Source organism: Vanessa cardui, chromosome 6 (assembly GCF_905220365.1).
Source record: "Vanessa cardui chromosome 6, ilVanCard2.1, whole genome shotgun sequence".
Classification (NCBI taxonomy): Eukaryota; Metazoa; Arthropoda; class Insecta; order Lepidoptera; family Nymphalidae; genus Vanessa; species Vanessa cardui.
In genome coordinates this window covers 1,062,783-1,080,773 of record NC_061128.1, presented here as the reverse complement: position 1 = coordinate 1,080,773, position 17,991 = coordinate 1,062,783, and the positions used below count along the sequence as shown (strand labels likewise).

The 17,991-nt window shown below is 36.8% G+C and overlaps 1 protein-coding gene across 2 annotated transcripts in view; it reads left to right on the top strand.

Moving 5' to 3' along the window:
* The first annotated feature begins 2,015 nt into the window (after nucleotides 1-2,015).
* The window catches only part of LOC124530577 (neuropeptide FF receptor 1-like), a 164,918-nt gene continuing 148,942 nt past the window's right edge, over nucleotides 2,016-17,991 (top strand). For both annotated transcript variants that reach the window (XM_047104797.1, XM_047104798.1), the window contains exon 1: nucleotides 2,016-2,336. In XM_047104797.1, the coding sequence (XP_046960753.1) occupies nucleotides 2,134-2,336 (203 nt within the window). In that variant the 5' untranslated portion in view covers nucleotides 2,016-2,133. The remainder of the gene's footprint in view (nucleotides 2,337-17,991) is intronic.

Below are 17,991 nucleotides of genomic sequence, written 5' to 3'. Positions count from 1 at the left end.
CATGTCCAAGCCACAGTCATCTCTGTGGAGCCTTGTGACGCTGTAGAAGTCCATCGCCAACAGCTAGAGTTATTTAAAAAAAATGTAAATTAAAGAAATAGTTGAGAGGAGTGTTATGATAGTTGAGGAAAGCACTTCCCCAATTTCTTTTACTATTTGATCCCCCTATAATATATCAGCGTCAACACTTGGTCTTTGTATTAGTTTTTTATGCTATAGATTTGCGGACGAGCATATGGGCCACCTGATGGTAGGCGGTCACTATCGCCCATAGATATAGGCGTTGTTAGAAATATTAACCATTCCTTTCATAGCCAGTACACCACTAACCTTGAGAACTGAGATGGTATGTCCACTGCAACTGTAGTTACACTGGCTCACTCAACCTTCAAACCGAAACACAACAATACCAAGTACAGTTGTGGTGTTGTTTGACTGTATGATGAGTGGGTAGTACTTACCTAGCCAGGCTTGCACGAAGCTCTAATACCAAGTGGCATATAGTATTTCTCTTTATTATTTCATTTAATGTTGTAATTTTACTGTTTGTTTTGTATAATGAAATATTATTATAAGAAAATAAATATTCATTCTTTGACAAACGTATTGAAACGGGAACAGAATTGCAGACATTTCCGATACACGAAATTTCATAAAGTATCAAATGCACTTGAGTATACGAGCTTAGCGTAAGCGATGCGAAGTTAAATCATATTTTATAAAGCTGCCTACGGTATTGCGATCAAAGTCGCTTTGATGTTCCTATGTAATATTGACATATATTACAATATGATGTATATATATACTTTGTTACATAATTCTGTAGTTACAGTTTTCGTATTTGTGATTGTGATAAATAGGAAAATTCAAGGTCAACATGGGTACTAGATTTGTTTTTACAATTAATTTCTTACTCAACGGTGAAGGAAAACATCGTGAGGAAATCTGCATGTGTCTAATTTCATAAGAAATTCTGCCACATGTATATTCCACCAGCAGCCCAGCTGTGGGAAATTTACAGGCTGTTGTTGTTGTTATTGTGGATACTAAGAATCAGGAATAATGTCTGTGAAATGACTGAAATTATTTCGTATGTCCTTTAGGACATGGACCATGTTTTTTGGACTTTTGATGATTGATGATTACGACTTTTTATCGTATTTAAGTTTTCTAATTAGACGATGTTCGGCGTTAAAACGAATGTACGGTACAGCGTCATTTTAATTTAGGCTATTTATATATAATGAGTGGGGGGGAAGTTTGGTCACAAACAAACTTACTTTTATTTACTTTATTAATAATATTATTACTTTACTTTTTTTCTCGTAAAATGTTCAATTTTTATTAAGCAGATTTCGTCATTGATAACACCACTAAAACAATTGAAAAGCGTTTCAAATCATGTCAATGTACATATTATCTAATTATAAAGATGTTAGATCCTCTCATTGCTGAACAAATCTTTGTCTTTATAAAAGAGATATTTGCTTTTGACTACGGTATTATCCTTCACCGTTGAAAAGGAGATTGGATTCATCTTGCTGAGATTTTAACTCACGACCGACAATCCAAACCGTGTTAATTTTCATCTCAGTTATTATACAATAACTTATTTTTATAATTTCTATATATTTTGTTATTTTTCTAATATTACATGTTATATACTAGTTTAGCCAGCATCTTCTTGCGTCTTGTAGCCTAAGTTACTCGTTAAAATATCAGGTTTCTGTCAGTGACGGTTCCATCAAAATCAATCCAGTGATTACAGAGACTCGTCGGAAAAACAGACAGACAGACAGGTAGGCAAAAATTGTAAAAAGCGATTATTTTAATGTTACAAACAGGCACTCCAATATTATTATATGTATAGATTATGTCAAAGCTTCACTAAACTAGTTAATATTTAGGTTTAATTTGTAATAATAATTGTTTGATTTAAATCCATTCACGTAATGATCAAACAAGCCCTTTTTGTTTTAATTACAGAAACAAAACCAGAATAACATAACCAGTTCTGGAACTTTCTAAATACATTCATTAAAAATATGACTAATTTGAAATCGAGATAGACAATATGTGTGAAAATAACAGTGTTGACAATACCAGACAGTAATCACTTAAATATATGACGTTATGCCTCTAAAAACTTTGAATTCGTCTTTGGGGGATGGGGGCAGAAACGAGACTGAACTGTGGGGGGTTACGTCGATGGACCTAGATGTGTTCTACAACCCCGATGTGGTGATAATAGTGTTGTATGTGGTGGTGCTGACCGCCTCGCTGTCTGCCAACACGCTGCTCATATTCATCGTGATCAAGTTCCAATACATGAGAAGGTAAGATTTTTATCAACATTTGTTTCCGTATTATATATAATGGTTTTTGGAACAACACAACAACTGTTTTCTGTTCCTTATTGTTTCTGCGATAAGAAATATAAAAGTTACTTAATAATATGTATGTACGTATAATATTAAAATTTCTCACGAAAATTTTGGTGCGTAAACTTCGTGCTCAATTCTGTGTTCCTCTAGTAGTTATAGGTCAAAGGTAAAGGTCAAGCATCATCTTACATTGTCAATAACAGCAGCACTTTGTATCGCTTTGTTTTGAGTTGAAGGCTGGTTGAGCAATCCACATGCTCAATGGTCCTTCGAAAAGTGCTGCTATTCAGCGGGAAATAAATATTGGGTGCATATACCTCAAAGGGACCCAGCCCTGCTCAAAGTATGAGTAATAATAATAAAAATGAGAATATAAAAGCATACGAGTCTATAATACTAGTTTATATCCGTTTGTTTCTAAAGAAAGCAGAATAATATTGAGCTTTCCTGTTTTTTTTTATATACTATAGTTGATTGGTAATGCCGTATAGGCTTGATGATCAACCCCTTAAACGCAGGCTAAGCGCGGCAGACGTTAAATAATTTTACATATAAAATGTTTTACGTAAAAAAACTGTGTCAGTTTATTGGATATTAATCCAGTTTACATTTTTATTTCATTTATTTAATTTGTTGATAGTAAATTTTACCTCGTTTTCTGTTATATTGAACTAGTAACAAATAGTTGCAGCGGTTTTAAAGTGTTTCTCCCACTGGATTATTTTATCAATACTATAATTTATAGTTGAAAGTTATTACTGAAATGAAATATACTTCTAGATAAAGTAACTTTCTAATGGTGTAAGAATTATTAACATCAGTTCAGTAGTTATTTTCTCCGTAAATCTACGTGTCTTTTTAATATCATACACAAAACATGGCAATAAAATATTCGATGAACTAATTCTATCCAATCTTTATAATTAGTTATACCTGTACATTTATTGCTTGAGATTTAATGTGTATAATACATATCAATGCAATTTTAAAGTCTACATTAATCTTAGGAGCGTATAAATTTTTTAAGTATCTTTAATTTAAAAGAATCGTTATTTAACAGTAAATTATTACGTTTGAATTCTAGGTCGAGAATTACTTTGAATATTGTTGCATTACTTTTTAAATCTTCTGTTTTAAATCGACTACGGTACAAAAAAATTCTATCTTGTATTTGTGTAACACCTTTTGAAAAATTTATTCTTTAGCCCAAAAGTGTTGCTGATAAGCTTTTGTGACAGCCTCTCGAAAACCATTTCATGTTAGGGTGTCCTTTTATATAATAGATTTTGACAAGCAAGGTATTTGAGCAAGAACAAAGATTCATACATCACACATTCCAACCCCTTACGTTAGAACTGACACGGTGACAATATTCATTATTTTCAAAATATCAAGATTGATATTCAAAGAAATTTTCCAAATACATTTCAGTAAATAATAATAAAAATTTAGTTATTACTGTAATGATAAAAAATATATTCTTCAGCTGTGGTTCGGCATCAAAATATGAGATAAAGTCTTTAGTCTCTGTACATACAAGTAGTTGATGAGTTGATGAAGTACGATCTATGATAGTTGAAGAGCTGGTTTCGGCTGTAGTGAAACATTCAACTTGCAGACTAATATGCGATTGATAGACCTACTAAGAAGCAGGATACTTATTTCAATATAATTTTTCAGTAAAAAAAGTAGAGTAAAATAATAGCCTGTAAATTTCCCATTCCAATGAACCCGCATTGGAACAACTTGGTGGAATGAAGAATTTTTCCTGCACTGCCGAGCACAAGACGAATTATAAACACAGATTAAGCACATATATATACATATATAGAGGTGCATGCCTAGGTTAGAATCCGCAATCATCGGTTAAGATGCACGCGTTCTAATCACTGGGCCATCTCAACTCAGAATAATTCAGCGCGGACTTAATAAAAAAATCATGGTCACGGCCAAGAGCCGAGTATATTTATCGTGATAATCTCAGGAACTCAGTCCTGTCGGGTTCATTTGAATTTATTGAAAAAGTTTATAGGCTGTATAACTTCGCGATACTCGAGAGGAAACAACGGTCAACAAAGTTAAACAATCCAACAATATTGAGTAAGATTTAGGAAGGATATAAATTTAACGCAGGTGCAATAAATTAGTTAAATTTTTTTTGCAGGCGATAAAGGAGTTTATATCGGTAATATATTATGTATATTATTTTAAGTAGCTAAGATTAGATGATTAATTTCTATATACCGAAGATTAATTGAAGAACAATGTCATAAAATCTACTTGACAGATGTCTTTGTTTTACTTTTCTATTAATAATAATAATAATTGACGACCTCCGTGGTCGAGTAGTGTGTACACCGGTTTTCATGGGTACGCCACTCCGAGGTCCTGGGTTCGATTCCCATTATGTCGTCTTGGGTCAGAGTGTTTGTGGTACCGTCGTTATTTCTGATTTTCCATAACACAAGTGCTTTAGCTACTTACATTGGGATCAGAGTAATGTAAGTGATGTTGTCTAATATTTATTTATTTAATATTGATACTTATTTAATTAATAACATGATTTAGTCACGACAATAACTTCTGGTAATAAGTTTAGCAGACAAAACGATTACTTCCGAAATGAACCGCTCCGAGTGAATTTCCTGATTTAATCTGCGTGGTTTCATCACTATAAATCTCCGTAAAACTATTCATTACCCTGAGCTCATTACCGTCCCAATATATTACAACTGCTCAAACAAGTGAGATTAACTGGGATTATGTGGACTTATTCATAATTCAGATGAAAATAATCGCAAAATTGTTACTGAGATTGTAAATAAAGACTAATGAGATTGGGAAATGTTCAGATTATTGGCTGTTCGTGGGTTCTCTTCTCTCCTCTTTATCTCTTTTGGGCGAGACTTATGTTCCACTGCGTTAGAGAATGTGGAAGGAATTTATTCATCACATTCACTTTACATTATAGTTTTGACGATCTTTGTGGTCGAGTAGTGTGTAAACTGGTCCTCAAAGGTACGCTACTCCAAGGTCCTGGGTTGGATTCTCGGCCGAGTTGATGTAGAAAAAGTTCATTAGTTTTCTATGTTGTCTTGTGAAGTTCCATAACACAAGTGCTTTAGCTACTTAGGTCATGTAATGTTATCCAATATTTATTTATTGTATTTATTGTCTTCACCTCCTTGATATATTTGTAGCTGGAACTAGGCCTACCGGGCGCCCCAGGAAGCAATGGCTGGATGTCCTGAAGCAAGACATGAGAGCCAATGGATTCACACAGAACGATAGTAAAGACCGTGCAAAGTGGAATAGACTTAGTCGGAAGGCAAACCCTAGATATAGCCGGGATTAATAAATGCCAGGCAGAAGAAGATTGTCTTCACCTAAAATTACGCGACGTTTTAAAACACAAATTAAATAAGTGAGAATTAATTTCTGCAAGCTGTATTAAAACTCGAATTATAAATGCAGTACAATGTCGTATAATCATAATTTGTCATTTATCATTTAGTTGACCATCACTTTTAGCAATTCTTTGAGAACTTCTATTTTATTCTTCGGATATTTTTTACATTTTCCACACGAACCACAATTGTTTAGCGCTATGTGCACCTTCTCCTCCTGCTGTAAACGTCGCCGGGAGTAGAGCGGTTCTCTGTATCCCGGGAACTCCTCTAGCTTGGAAGCCCATGATGGGCCAACCGTCGGGGTATCACGGTAGAATCCGCAAACGATCCCGTGATGCCCCCCACGTAAAGACGGAGTGGGTAAATATTTATTGGACTTCTAATAAGCACTAACACTAAGCACTACAAGAATATTGTGTATTCTACGTTACCCAACAAACCTTGTTTGCCTGTATAAAAAAATAATAATGGAAAGGTTTAAAGGTGCATCAAGAAAATACGTCCAGTACTGTTTACAATCTTAAGAGGATCGTCGCGCCATCGCAACGACTATATAACGCCGTACATATTGGTGATAGATTATTTAGTGCATTTTACTTTCGGTTGTTCTTTACACATTATAACTTTTAAAAAATACTTCAACTGTTGTTTAAATTTAGTTCAGAGCTGGTAATTTGTAAATTTACGTAAAAAAATAAATCTTCTCGGTTTTGATCTCCGCGATTGTTTTTACAAAGAAGTGATGAAAAGCATTACGTTTCCGACGGCAGAAGTCTTAAAAGATTTTAAGGTCAAGATGTTGCTTAGAAAATCTTATTAATATATGTTAAACTCTAGTATTTATTCAAGAAATTCCGCAACGAAATTACTTTTTAATAGAACGTAAAGATCGCTATATTGAAATTAGCTCTTATATGGTCTGATCTCGATGTTGTTAATAAATTACTAAATTCAAGGAAATATGTATTCGTACAGAAATTCCACTTAAATTGATATTATGATTTGTTAATGCTATGATAACATGCATTGTTTTTGTTTTGATAAATGAACGGTCTGTTATGAAAGGCGTCTTATATATTTTGATGTACTATGGTGTGATTAAGGGATTCCATCTCATATTAAAGTGACAATATTATAAGCAGAAACCGTAGCGGAAATGAACAGGTGAATGAAGGAAAATGAACAACAATGAACAATTCAAATATCTTGCAAGTGTCTTTAATTGCAAAACACAAATATATTGCAGTGAAGTTGAAACACTTAGCCTTTAGACATTTGAGTTATACGAGAAACATTTCGTGAAATTTATTTCAAGTAAATTATCTAATTAGGAATGTATTTAATTTTCTTATCATATCTATGTTCTATATTTATATTAATTAGAGTTATTAAAACTCCTCAAAATTTATTATTTACATCCAATAACACAATTTGTTATCCAAAATGTTATATTATATCTATTATCATTATTAATAATTTTGTTATAATTACAAAATGATTTTATGAAATGATGGTTATTCTTGTTATTTTGGTAGTTTATAGAGACTTTTTAATTTCTTAATTTTCTGTACGTTATATAAAATGATCAAACAATTAGACATATATACATACATATTTATATGACGATTCGAATCGTTTAAAAAGCACTTTCGCTACAAAATCTAAGACTTTAGTTAACTAGAAGCTTGCAGTAATTACTAGCGAACAGTGGCTTGGATAACCTCCAAATGTGGTGGGTTATGTCCTAGAGCTTAGGAGCTTATAGGTAGCAACATTTGCATTTAAAGTAATGTTGATAATATGTGCAGGTACATAGAATTCAAAATATAAAATAAATATAAATATATAAAGAAAGTTCTGTCAAATGTTTCTCCTATTTCATTATTTATTTATAGATGGAAAGTACATCAAAAGAAATATTATAAAATTTATATTTTAATAACTTATTTAAATCTCTATAATCTTATTTAATTCCCGTAGTTATTTTTTTTATACATATATAAATATTGATAAAATATCAAAAAAGATTTATATATAATCTCAATAATGATGCTGTCGTGGGTTCCGTGCCAACGACGCTAACGTTATGTTAAGGATGTGCCATTATAGTCACAACATTAGGTTTTAGTCCGATCTCCAAACACCGCTGAAACATTGTATCTGTTTTTTATCGCCACTTTCAAGATATCATCTTTTATTGGGTCGTTTAGAACAGTTTACATAGACTATTATAGTAAATGTATGTTTCTATATTGAGTAAAACGCTATCATTAAAACTTACATTCCTGTTTGTTAGTGAAAGTATATGTGATCCCATATTTTTGCCTTCATTGGCAAAATATGTCTCGAACAAATAGCTTGTTTTGTAATTTGCACATATATATGTGTTTGTTATATTAAGGGCAGAATAGAGCTGGGGTGATTAAAAAGTAAAGTAACAGCCTTTACACTTCCCACTGCTGAGATAAGGCCTCCTCTTCCATCAAGGAGAGGGTTTGGAACATATTCCACCACGCTGTTTCAATGCGGGTTGGTGGAATGCACATGTGGTAGAATTTCGATGAAATTAGACACATGCAGGTTTCCTCGCGATGATTCCTTCACTGCCGAGCACGAGATGGATCATAAACTCAAATTAAGCACATATGTGTAGTGGTACTTGTCTGGGATTGAACCCGCAATCATCGGTTAAGATGCATGTGTTCTAATCACTGGGCCATTTCAGTTCTCAGCTGGGATGATTACTACATTACTTATTATCTTCATAGTGCTTTAATTTGAGCTCATATGACAACGACGACCTCTGTGGTCGAGTTGTGTGTACACTGGTTTTCATGGGTACTTCGAGGCGAAACTCCAGAATTCGATTCCCGCCGACTCGATGTAGAAAAAGTTCATTAGTTTTCTATGTTGTCTTGGGTCTGGATTTTGTGGTGCCGTCTTTACTTCTGATTTAACACAAGTGCTTTAACAACTTACATTGGGATCAGAGTAATGTATGTGATGGTGTCATAAAAAATAAAACTAGTTGTATTTTTTGAAGAGCGCCTAAATAGTATCATAATTTCATAATAATTATTAATTATGTAAATTCTATAAAGATATAACTTATCTAACTTTCCAATCAAGCTCCAAATAGAAGCCTTGCTTAAGGACCTTAGTTGTGATGCTACTGTTATGTTGTATGATATTACATTATTATAATAATTACATGTTCTTGCATGCATAATTCTTATTCATGAGTAACTACAATATAACTCGCAATCTTACATACAAACGCACATATACAGATACACACACACACACACACATGTAAAGTCACTTACAAACCTATAAAGATTTTTTTATTAATTTACCTTATAGGTATATAAATGTTTCTTTATTTTTTTTATTCTTTGTTGTTTAAACTACGTTGATTAAGAAGAAATAACTAAGTTTGTAATCAAGGAACTGACTCCCGCAACGAACAGCTAACTCTATGTTGAAATATAATGCTATTTCATTTACCGTTAGTGACCAGTTTTATTTTCACAAAACCCAATTTCAAAACTAAAATCAGTTCAGTGACAATAATATTTGTTTCGCAGATTCGTATTAAATTCGAGGGAAATCGAAACTCACTTCTTAATTTTAATGGATAATCTTGAAGTATATTCTAAATTGAGAATTAAACATGGTATTTGTGTAAACATAAACACAACAACAACAACAGCCTATAAATTCCCACTGCTGGGCTAAAGGCGTCCTCTCCCTTTGAGGAGAAGGCTTGGAACATATTCCACCACGCTGTTCCAATGCGGGTTGGTGGAATAAACATGTGGCAGAATTTCTATGAAATTTGCCACATGCAGTTTTCCTCACGATGTTTTCCTTCACCGCTGAGCACGAGATGAATTAGAAAGACAAATTAAGCAAATGAATCAGCGGTGCTTGCCTGGGTTTGAACCCGCAATCATCGGTTAAGATGCACGCGTTCTAACCACTTGGCCATCTCGACTCTTACAATAAACACATTTATAATAATTTATCTCTGGAAATCATACTATACCTAATATACCTACCAATTGGAGAGGGCGTTAAGCTGTGATGTATATAGACTTTTCAGGCTTTGTATTGAATTAGTTAAGCGTTTCGAATTTGAACGTATAATAATTAGGTTTTTCGCATGGCTGTAAAAAGGGACGGAAGTGTAGTAACAGGAAGCGCGCGCTATTTGATTATTGAGCGCTCACGGTGATGGGGTTACCGTCATATGGTTGGTACCATTTGCGTGAGTTTATATTGTAAATTTGATTATTACTAACGAGATTTCACCTATACACATCATATGCGACCAAATCTCTTTATATATTTTATTCGCCAATGGATATATATTGTATAAATTATTCTTAGAGAGCCACGGAGAGTGGAATGGCCTTATCATTTGATATGAATGAAAACCAAATTTACAGACCCAGTTATTCCCTATAAGTTTTTTACCGAATCCTTCACGGGAATGTTTCTAGGAATTGATTGGATTAATCCCGGCTGTTGAATTTCACCTTCCGACGTCTCGTTTCACGTTTCACCTTGGATTCCGAAAATCTACAACAGCGCGATTTTTAAAACATTATCTACCTTGCATAACCACTCTATGGCACCAGCTTTCGCCAGTGGTTTCTTCGAACCGATACGCCTAGCCCCTCGATGGTGCAAATGTCCATGATCCAGTGAGCCTCCTCTTCGTTTGCCATCTATACCATAAAAAAGTATTAACTTGATTTTTATTAATATTGTATTACTACTGGCAACATTGAGACAACAGTATGATTATAAAAGTATTGACTGCCATCTTATTCGCGATTATTTTTATCGTCATTGTTCTAACAAAATGCTATATAGCTTGCTCGTGATAATATTTTATTTGAATGTATGAATTCCCGTTACATATTTATATTGAACCTCTGTATTATGCTTCGCAATGAACTTTACTCTGATTTATTTCTGATTATGTATATACCGTTAACACAAAAATATACTGAGGTTGTTTTTGTTGAACTTTAAAAAAGTTTCAACGTGAATTTAAGTACAAATTTTATATGTAACATTTTGTTAGGAAACGTTCTAGAACTGACTAAAATCGATTTAATATTGCAAGCGCTCTTTCGCATTTAGTTTGTTTTCTCAACTTGTATGCCAAGTTGGTTCGATCTACATGAACAGTATTTTGTTAAACTTCGCTGCTAGTTTTCAATACGGTGTGACAGTTAAAAGATTTATGCAAATATCTTTGGCATAGCATACGCCTGTATGACTTTAACATAAGTTATCATGTAAGCGGAGTTTCAGACATCTTACTATGTAAGAAAAAACAGGCCAAGAGCGTGTCGGACATGCACATGAAAGGGTTCCGTAGCCATAAGATGGGCCATAATATGGAAATTTAGCAATCTCTATTTCTACCCTGACCCACCTCTGTATGTTGGTATGTAACATTCCTACTTATTTTCATAGTTTGTAGGTACTTATTTCCATTAAAAATAATTATTTTTCGATAATTAAAAAAGAAAAATTTGGATTATCAGTATACATCTCTCCAACAATTTTCGTGGCAGTCGGTGCAAAAACGGCGGAGCAAAAGCCAGGACAGACAGACGGACAGGCATGACGAAACTATAAGGGTCCCTATAAGGAAACTATATAGTAGACTACGGTACCTTAACAATGTTACGTATCTTTTTGTTAATCTTTCCTGACAGATAATTGTGCTTATATCCGCCATACAACTTCACATTCCATAGTTGATCAGTGTGGCTTCGGTTTAATCTTTGTCTATATTAATTATAATATAAGTATGAAAGTATGTCTTTATGTTTACTCGGTCACTCCACTGAACTAAATTTGCTAGTCTCGTGAACAAGACATTCGTAGATATGAAATATCGAGCTCTACCAAATAAGAAACATGGTAAATATCCCGTTTTAAACACCTGTAGTAATTAAAATAACCACGTTAATTTAAAACCCTCAATTTGTTAATTATTAAGTATGAACCCTTTGGGCTACTAATATAGTCTAGATCATAGACTACTTTTTATGGCTAATACCCCTCCGTAAAACACAAGCGAGGTAGCGGTTGATCACTAGTGACCATAATAAATTTTTATAAATAAAAAAAACCGCCTTCAAAAATGAACTAAAAAGAAAAAAATAATCAGTTAAATCCATATCCCATTTACGATTTTTTAATCACCTCTCAAAGTCGGTGCCAACATTGCTAATATAGGTACATAATACATAATACATACGTACAAAAACTAAATCTATTTATTGTATAGATGACACCATTAGACAAACCTTACTATCGATACAAATTAAATGATTTCAATATAGGAATTTATTTACTTTGTTGGCACCGCCTTCAAAAGGTGATTAAAAAATCGTAAATTGGATATGGATTTAACTGATTATTTTTTTCTTTTTAGTTCATTTTTGAAGGCGGTTTTTTTTTTATTTATAAAAATTTATTTAATGCTTTTCAGTGTCGTTTTGTTATTTATAATTACAATTGGTAGTGTTTGTCATTCACTTTATTATACTCAGTACATTTCGGCTTTCGACTCTAAACATAACTCAACGCCGTTTCAATACTATGTGGACTGCAACTCAAATTAAGCGTTACCTAAGTTACAATAGTCTAATGTTAACTGCTCATCGCCAATTAGACAATACCGTTTTTCCCGATGCAATGCCGTTAATCATTGAGGAATTCTCCTGGTAATCCACCATCAGCTAGACTTTATCATAGGCATGTTTACTAACATCAATTGCTTGACGACTATCTTAAAGAAATAGAACTAAACCCGTAAAATAGTTACTTACTAATAGGTTCTGATTACCAGTTGTGGTCTTCATCATCAGTTCCACTTCATCAAATGTCACTTTTCGTGAGCATATGACCAAGGCACTTTGAATAAAACCGAAATCACTATAGGTGTGCCTATAAAATTTGAGGAGTTCCCTCGATTTCTCCAGGATCCCATCATCAGATCCTGATCTCCTGACAATGGGACCACCTGTAAAATATGCCCTTTCAAACAAAAAAAGAATTGTCAAAATCGGCCCAGCCATCTTCGAGTAATTCGGTAATATACATAAAAAATAAAAAAAAATAAAAAAAAAGGCCCCGACGAATTGAGAACCTCCTCCTTTTTTTGAAGTCGGTTAAAAATAAAAAGCGTTTATTCTTATTCAACACGTGTATCAAAATAAAAAGGCTTTTTCATTATCTTTCTATCTATCTATCTATCATCATCATCATCATCATCACCCACTGCTTTCCCTTGCTGGACAACTGGGGGAGGCCCCAGAGCGTGCCACTCTGCTCGGTCCTCTGTATCCCTCATCCAGCTTCTGCCAGCGATCCTGCGAATGTCGTCGGACCAGCGGGTCGGAGGTCTTCCTACATTACGCTGTCTCGTCAAATATGTCCATATAACAAATCAGATAACGAAAGATCACTGTGAATAAGATTAAATATGTACAATAATAAAAAATAACTTCCTTCCTGTATTCTTCATGGCGGAAAATGGTAAAAGGTTTTCTTACAAATATAATTCGTTTGAAAGAAATTGTCTTTTCGAACACGATACGTAATCCATTATAGATTATTCCGTCTCCTGGGCCTGAATATAATTAAATGAAACCTTTTCCTTTACATTTGTGAAAACAATTCACACGTACATAATTTATCATGCGAAATCGGATAAATTTTACATATGCGAGGAAGTATACAAACACTTAAAACAAAAACGGTATTTTTCGAAAGTTGTAAATAAAGAAAAAATATATATCAAAAATATAAGGACAAAAGCTACCCTGTACTTCCTATAAATCACGAATAACTTTATTGCTGAAAGCCGGAAGAATTTCCGAACCAATACGAATTGGAAATATTTAAAAAAAAGAATGCGCTTGTTGGATATTTTTTTAATAATTTAATTAATTAATCTGTCGCACTTATTTCTTGAAAGTGAAATCACCTACACATTTATTTTCTATTGATAATAATAGCCAGTAATCAAAGTATACTGCAGATCATACGTCTTACAACAACAACAACAACAACAGCCTGTAAACTCCCACTGCTGGGCTAAAGGCCTCCCCTCCCTTAGAGGAGAAAGTTTGGAACATATTCCACCACGCTGTTCCAATGCGGGCTGGTGGAATAGACATGTGGCAGAATTTCTATGAAATTTGTCACATGCAGGTTTCCTCACGATGTTTTCCTTCACCGCCGAGTACGAGATGAATTATAAAGACAAATTAAATTCATGAATCAGCGGTGCTTGCCTGGGTTTGACCCGCAATCATCGGTTAAGATGCACGCGTTCTAACCACTGGGCCTACGTCTTAATTTCTGTAAAAGATTAGAATATTGTGATAATACACTAACGTCATTTCGAGTCCCTTGTGTGTGAGTAGGGAACAATTTCCTCTTGAGCGGCGTAGACATTGTTAATTACTTATCAAGCGAAACTTAGCAAGTTCATACTCTACACATTAAATAATAATTTCGAGCGTTTTGCTAATATCGTAAAATTATTTCCTATCGAAATTTAGTCGAATAGTTCTCAAATTACCAATATTTTGTATGAGGAAGTTGTAGACTTGCTAATAATGTTTTGTAAGGAATATATCAGTTGAATATGGTCATATATGCTCCAAATAAACAATTTACACGTGCTATGACCATACTTGTTTCCAGTTTTCGACATAAATATTAAGCAAGCTAAATATTTTCTCTCATTTTAACGTTTGAAAAACGTTTAAACACCTGAAATGTTTCTATAAAAATGTATAATACGCGTTAAAAAGAACTCATAAGAAAACGCTTATTCAAGACAAACAGACAGAAAATTATAAGTACAAAATTATACATAAAATACAAATACAAAACATACATACATAAATGTAGTTCTAAAATTATATGCGCTTAGATTAATTAGTTTACAGTTATAAAGTCAATGTACGAAATATTAACAGCGATTTAGGAGACATTTATTTCGTCATGAATTATTAATAATCTGTTATATCTCTGTTAGCGGCGGTTTTATAGTTCAATCGTTAATAATTTATCTTATTAATAATATAAACGCGAAGTTTCGGATGGATGGGGAGTTGTTACTCAATCACGCCAAAACGGCTGAACGAATCGGCATGAAATTTGGCACAGAGATTGATGATGAATATCGAATACGATTATCACAACATCAGCCTGTAAATTGCCCACTGCTGGGCATCTTTCCTCATCTCCCTTTGAGGAGAAGACTTCGAACATTTTCCACCATGCTTTTACAATTCTAAGAAAATAGACACATGTATGTTTCCTCGCGATGTTTTCCTTGACCGCCGAGCACGAGATGAATTATAAACATAAATTAAGCACTTTAAGCACTTGAATATTCAGTAATGTTTAATTGGTTTTGGTTGAACCTACAATGAACGGGTAAGATGCGTGCGTTCTAACCACTGAGCCACTTAAAACTTTTGTCACTTAAAAAGTAGAACTTTAATAAAATTTAATAAAATTTTTAAAACTTTTGTGTGTCTGTCTGTCTGTTTGTTCCGTCTAATCTCTGGAACGGCTGGACCGATTGTGACGGGACTTTCACTGGCAGATAACTGATACAATAAGGAGTAGCTTAGACTACAATCATTTTTTTTGTTAATTTCAAACGAGTACAAGTTCGCGGGCCCAGCTAGTCTTATATATCTGTAGTATGTAGCTTCTATTGTAGATTACCTTGTATAATTGGATACTAAATTGAAAAGTCACTGGACTAGCAAGCGTAGTCGCTTCTGTTTATCATAATAAAAATGAAGTACTATTTCATATCTTTTTCTTTCTTTTTTATTTTTTTTTTCTCGCTGGAAAAACGCCTTACGCGCTTCCCCCACTCAAACTCAAACTCAAATAACTTTATTCAATATAGAAGCATTACACTTTCTTATTGATGGTCAATTGAAACACTACCACCGGTTCGGAAAAGAAAATACCCTGACCTGAGAAGAACCGGCGAAAGAAACTCAGCGGGTTTTTTTTTTTAGTTGTCTCATATATTATTTAAACAATTTAATATGAGATGAAATAGCCAGGAGGCGATCGTTTCATTCCCAAGGTGTGCTATCGATCATAAACTCATTAATTGTATAGTAACCTTTTGCACACAAGCGTTCCTTAATAATTTTCTTAAATTTGGCGACAGAGGCATTTTGAACGCTTTCTGGGATCCTGTTGTAAAACCGTATACATTGCCCCACGTGATGGAAAGTGGGGGGGGGGGGGTGGGACTCCCCGGAGCCCTGAACGCCGAGTGCGAACAAGCAGACCGGGTTTACCCACTAAAAAAACCAGCGGTACCCTCTCCGTCTTTCGGCGGACGCCACGGGATCGCTTACGCATGCTACCGTGACGCCCTGACGGTCGGCCCGTCTATACGGACCTCCAACAGCTAGGGGGGATTCCCAGGGTACTGGGACCCCTGGTCCCTACGGCGCCTATTGAGGCGGAGGGAGAAGGTGCGCGTAGCGCCTTTTCCTTCTCCCTGGTCGTCTTCTGCGGAGCGAGTCAGCGGCGGCATTCTTTTCCCGCTCCCGCTCCGCTGCTTCCTTCTGCGACATGACACTTTCGCAGAAGGAGCGCATCTCCGTCCAGCACATTTCGCTACCGAGCATGGCGTTGATAACGCTCGGGAGCGAGAGGTCTCCGCCCATACTCGCCGTAAGGATGTGCCTCTGGGGCCCCCACGCAGCACACTCGTACAGAGTGTGGTACGCCGTGTCCACTGGCGCACCACACTCGTGGCAGGAGGGTGACTCCTCCCGCCGCGCTATCCCGTGCAGGTACTTACCGAAGCACCCGTGTCCGGTAAGTACCTGCGTCATTCTGTACGACAGTGTGCCGTGCTTCCTCTCGACCCAGCGACTCAAGTGGGGACGGATCGCCTCCACTGTCGCTAGGCCCGCCGTGGGAGACCCCAGATCCTCCTGCCATCGGGCGATCAGATCTATCTCACTACGCCGGAATAAAGACGCCGGCATAGCGACCCCGGCCCCCCCACATTCGGAAGGAGGCGACCAAGAGCGGCGGCGGCGTTGATGAGCCTCGGGCCGAGATGAACAAAATGCTGCCCGAAGCTCCATCGTCCGTCCAGGATCAGGCCCAGATACTTCATCTGGGCCTGCACTTTGATCACCGTCCCCTGGACGGTCCAAACGTTCCAAAGATTTGGGCCACGGACCGACCCTTGTGGAACGCCGCAACCCACTCGATGCCGAACGATCCTCCCATCGACCCCCGCCCAGCGGACCTCCCTGTCCTGGAGGTACGCCTCCAGCAGTCTCCTCAGATAGGTCGGCACCCCATGGTATCGGAGTGCCTCCCGTATCGTCTCGAAAGGGAGACTATTGAAGGCGTTCGCCACGTCAAGCGTCACAGCCACGACGACCTGCCCCCGGGCCACCGCTTCCGTCGTCCGAGTCTTCAGGGCGTTCAGGGCGTCGACCGGCCCGCCCTGAATCCGTACTGCGCCTCCAAGAGACCCGTACCGACCTCCTCGAGGTGCTGAACGAGACGGGCTGCGAGGACCTTCTCGAAGAGTTTTCCCGTCTCGTTCAGCAGCACAATTGGCCTGTATGCCAAAGGGGAATCCAACGGCCGACCTTCCTTCGGCAACAGGACCAACTTCCCTTCTTTCCAAGGCTTTGGAAACTGCCCGCTGCACAGACACTCGTCGACCAGCTCCCGAAGCCTTGCACCTAGGTATTCCAGGGCGTCGCACAGAATTCGCCCTGGAACCCCGTCCGGACCCGGCGCCGTCTTCCTGGCCCTCAAGCGGCCGAGAGCCATCTCTATCTCCCGCTCCGTAATCAGTGGTGGAACCACTGCGTCTTCGGTCACGGAGCGGGGGTCCATCTGCGGAGGGACGTGCTCGCCTGGATGGGGGAAGAGTTCCCCAACCAGGCGAAGGAAGAGTTCCGGCGGCATCGAACCCCTTTCGATGAGTGAGAGGGGGGGGGGGCCCGTACCGCTCCTCGTGAGGACCGCCACGGTGTCGTCCAAGTCCCCCAGCCAGTGAGGTAGGGGAGGGACGAAATAGGGTTCACAGGCCACCGCCAGGTCTACCTGCCACTCCGCCATGGACTGCAGTAGAAGAT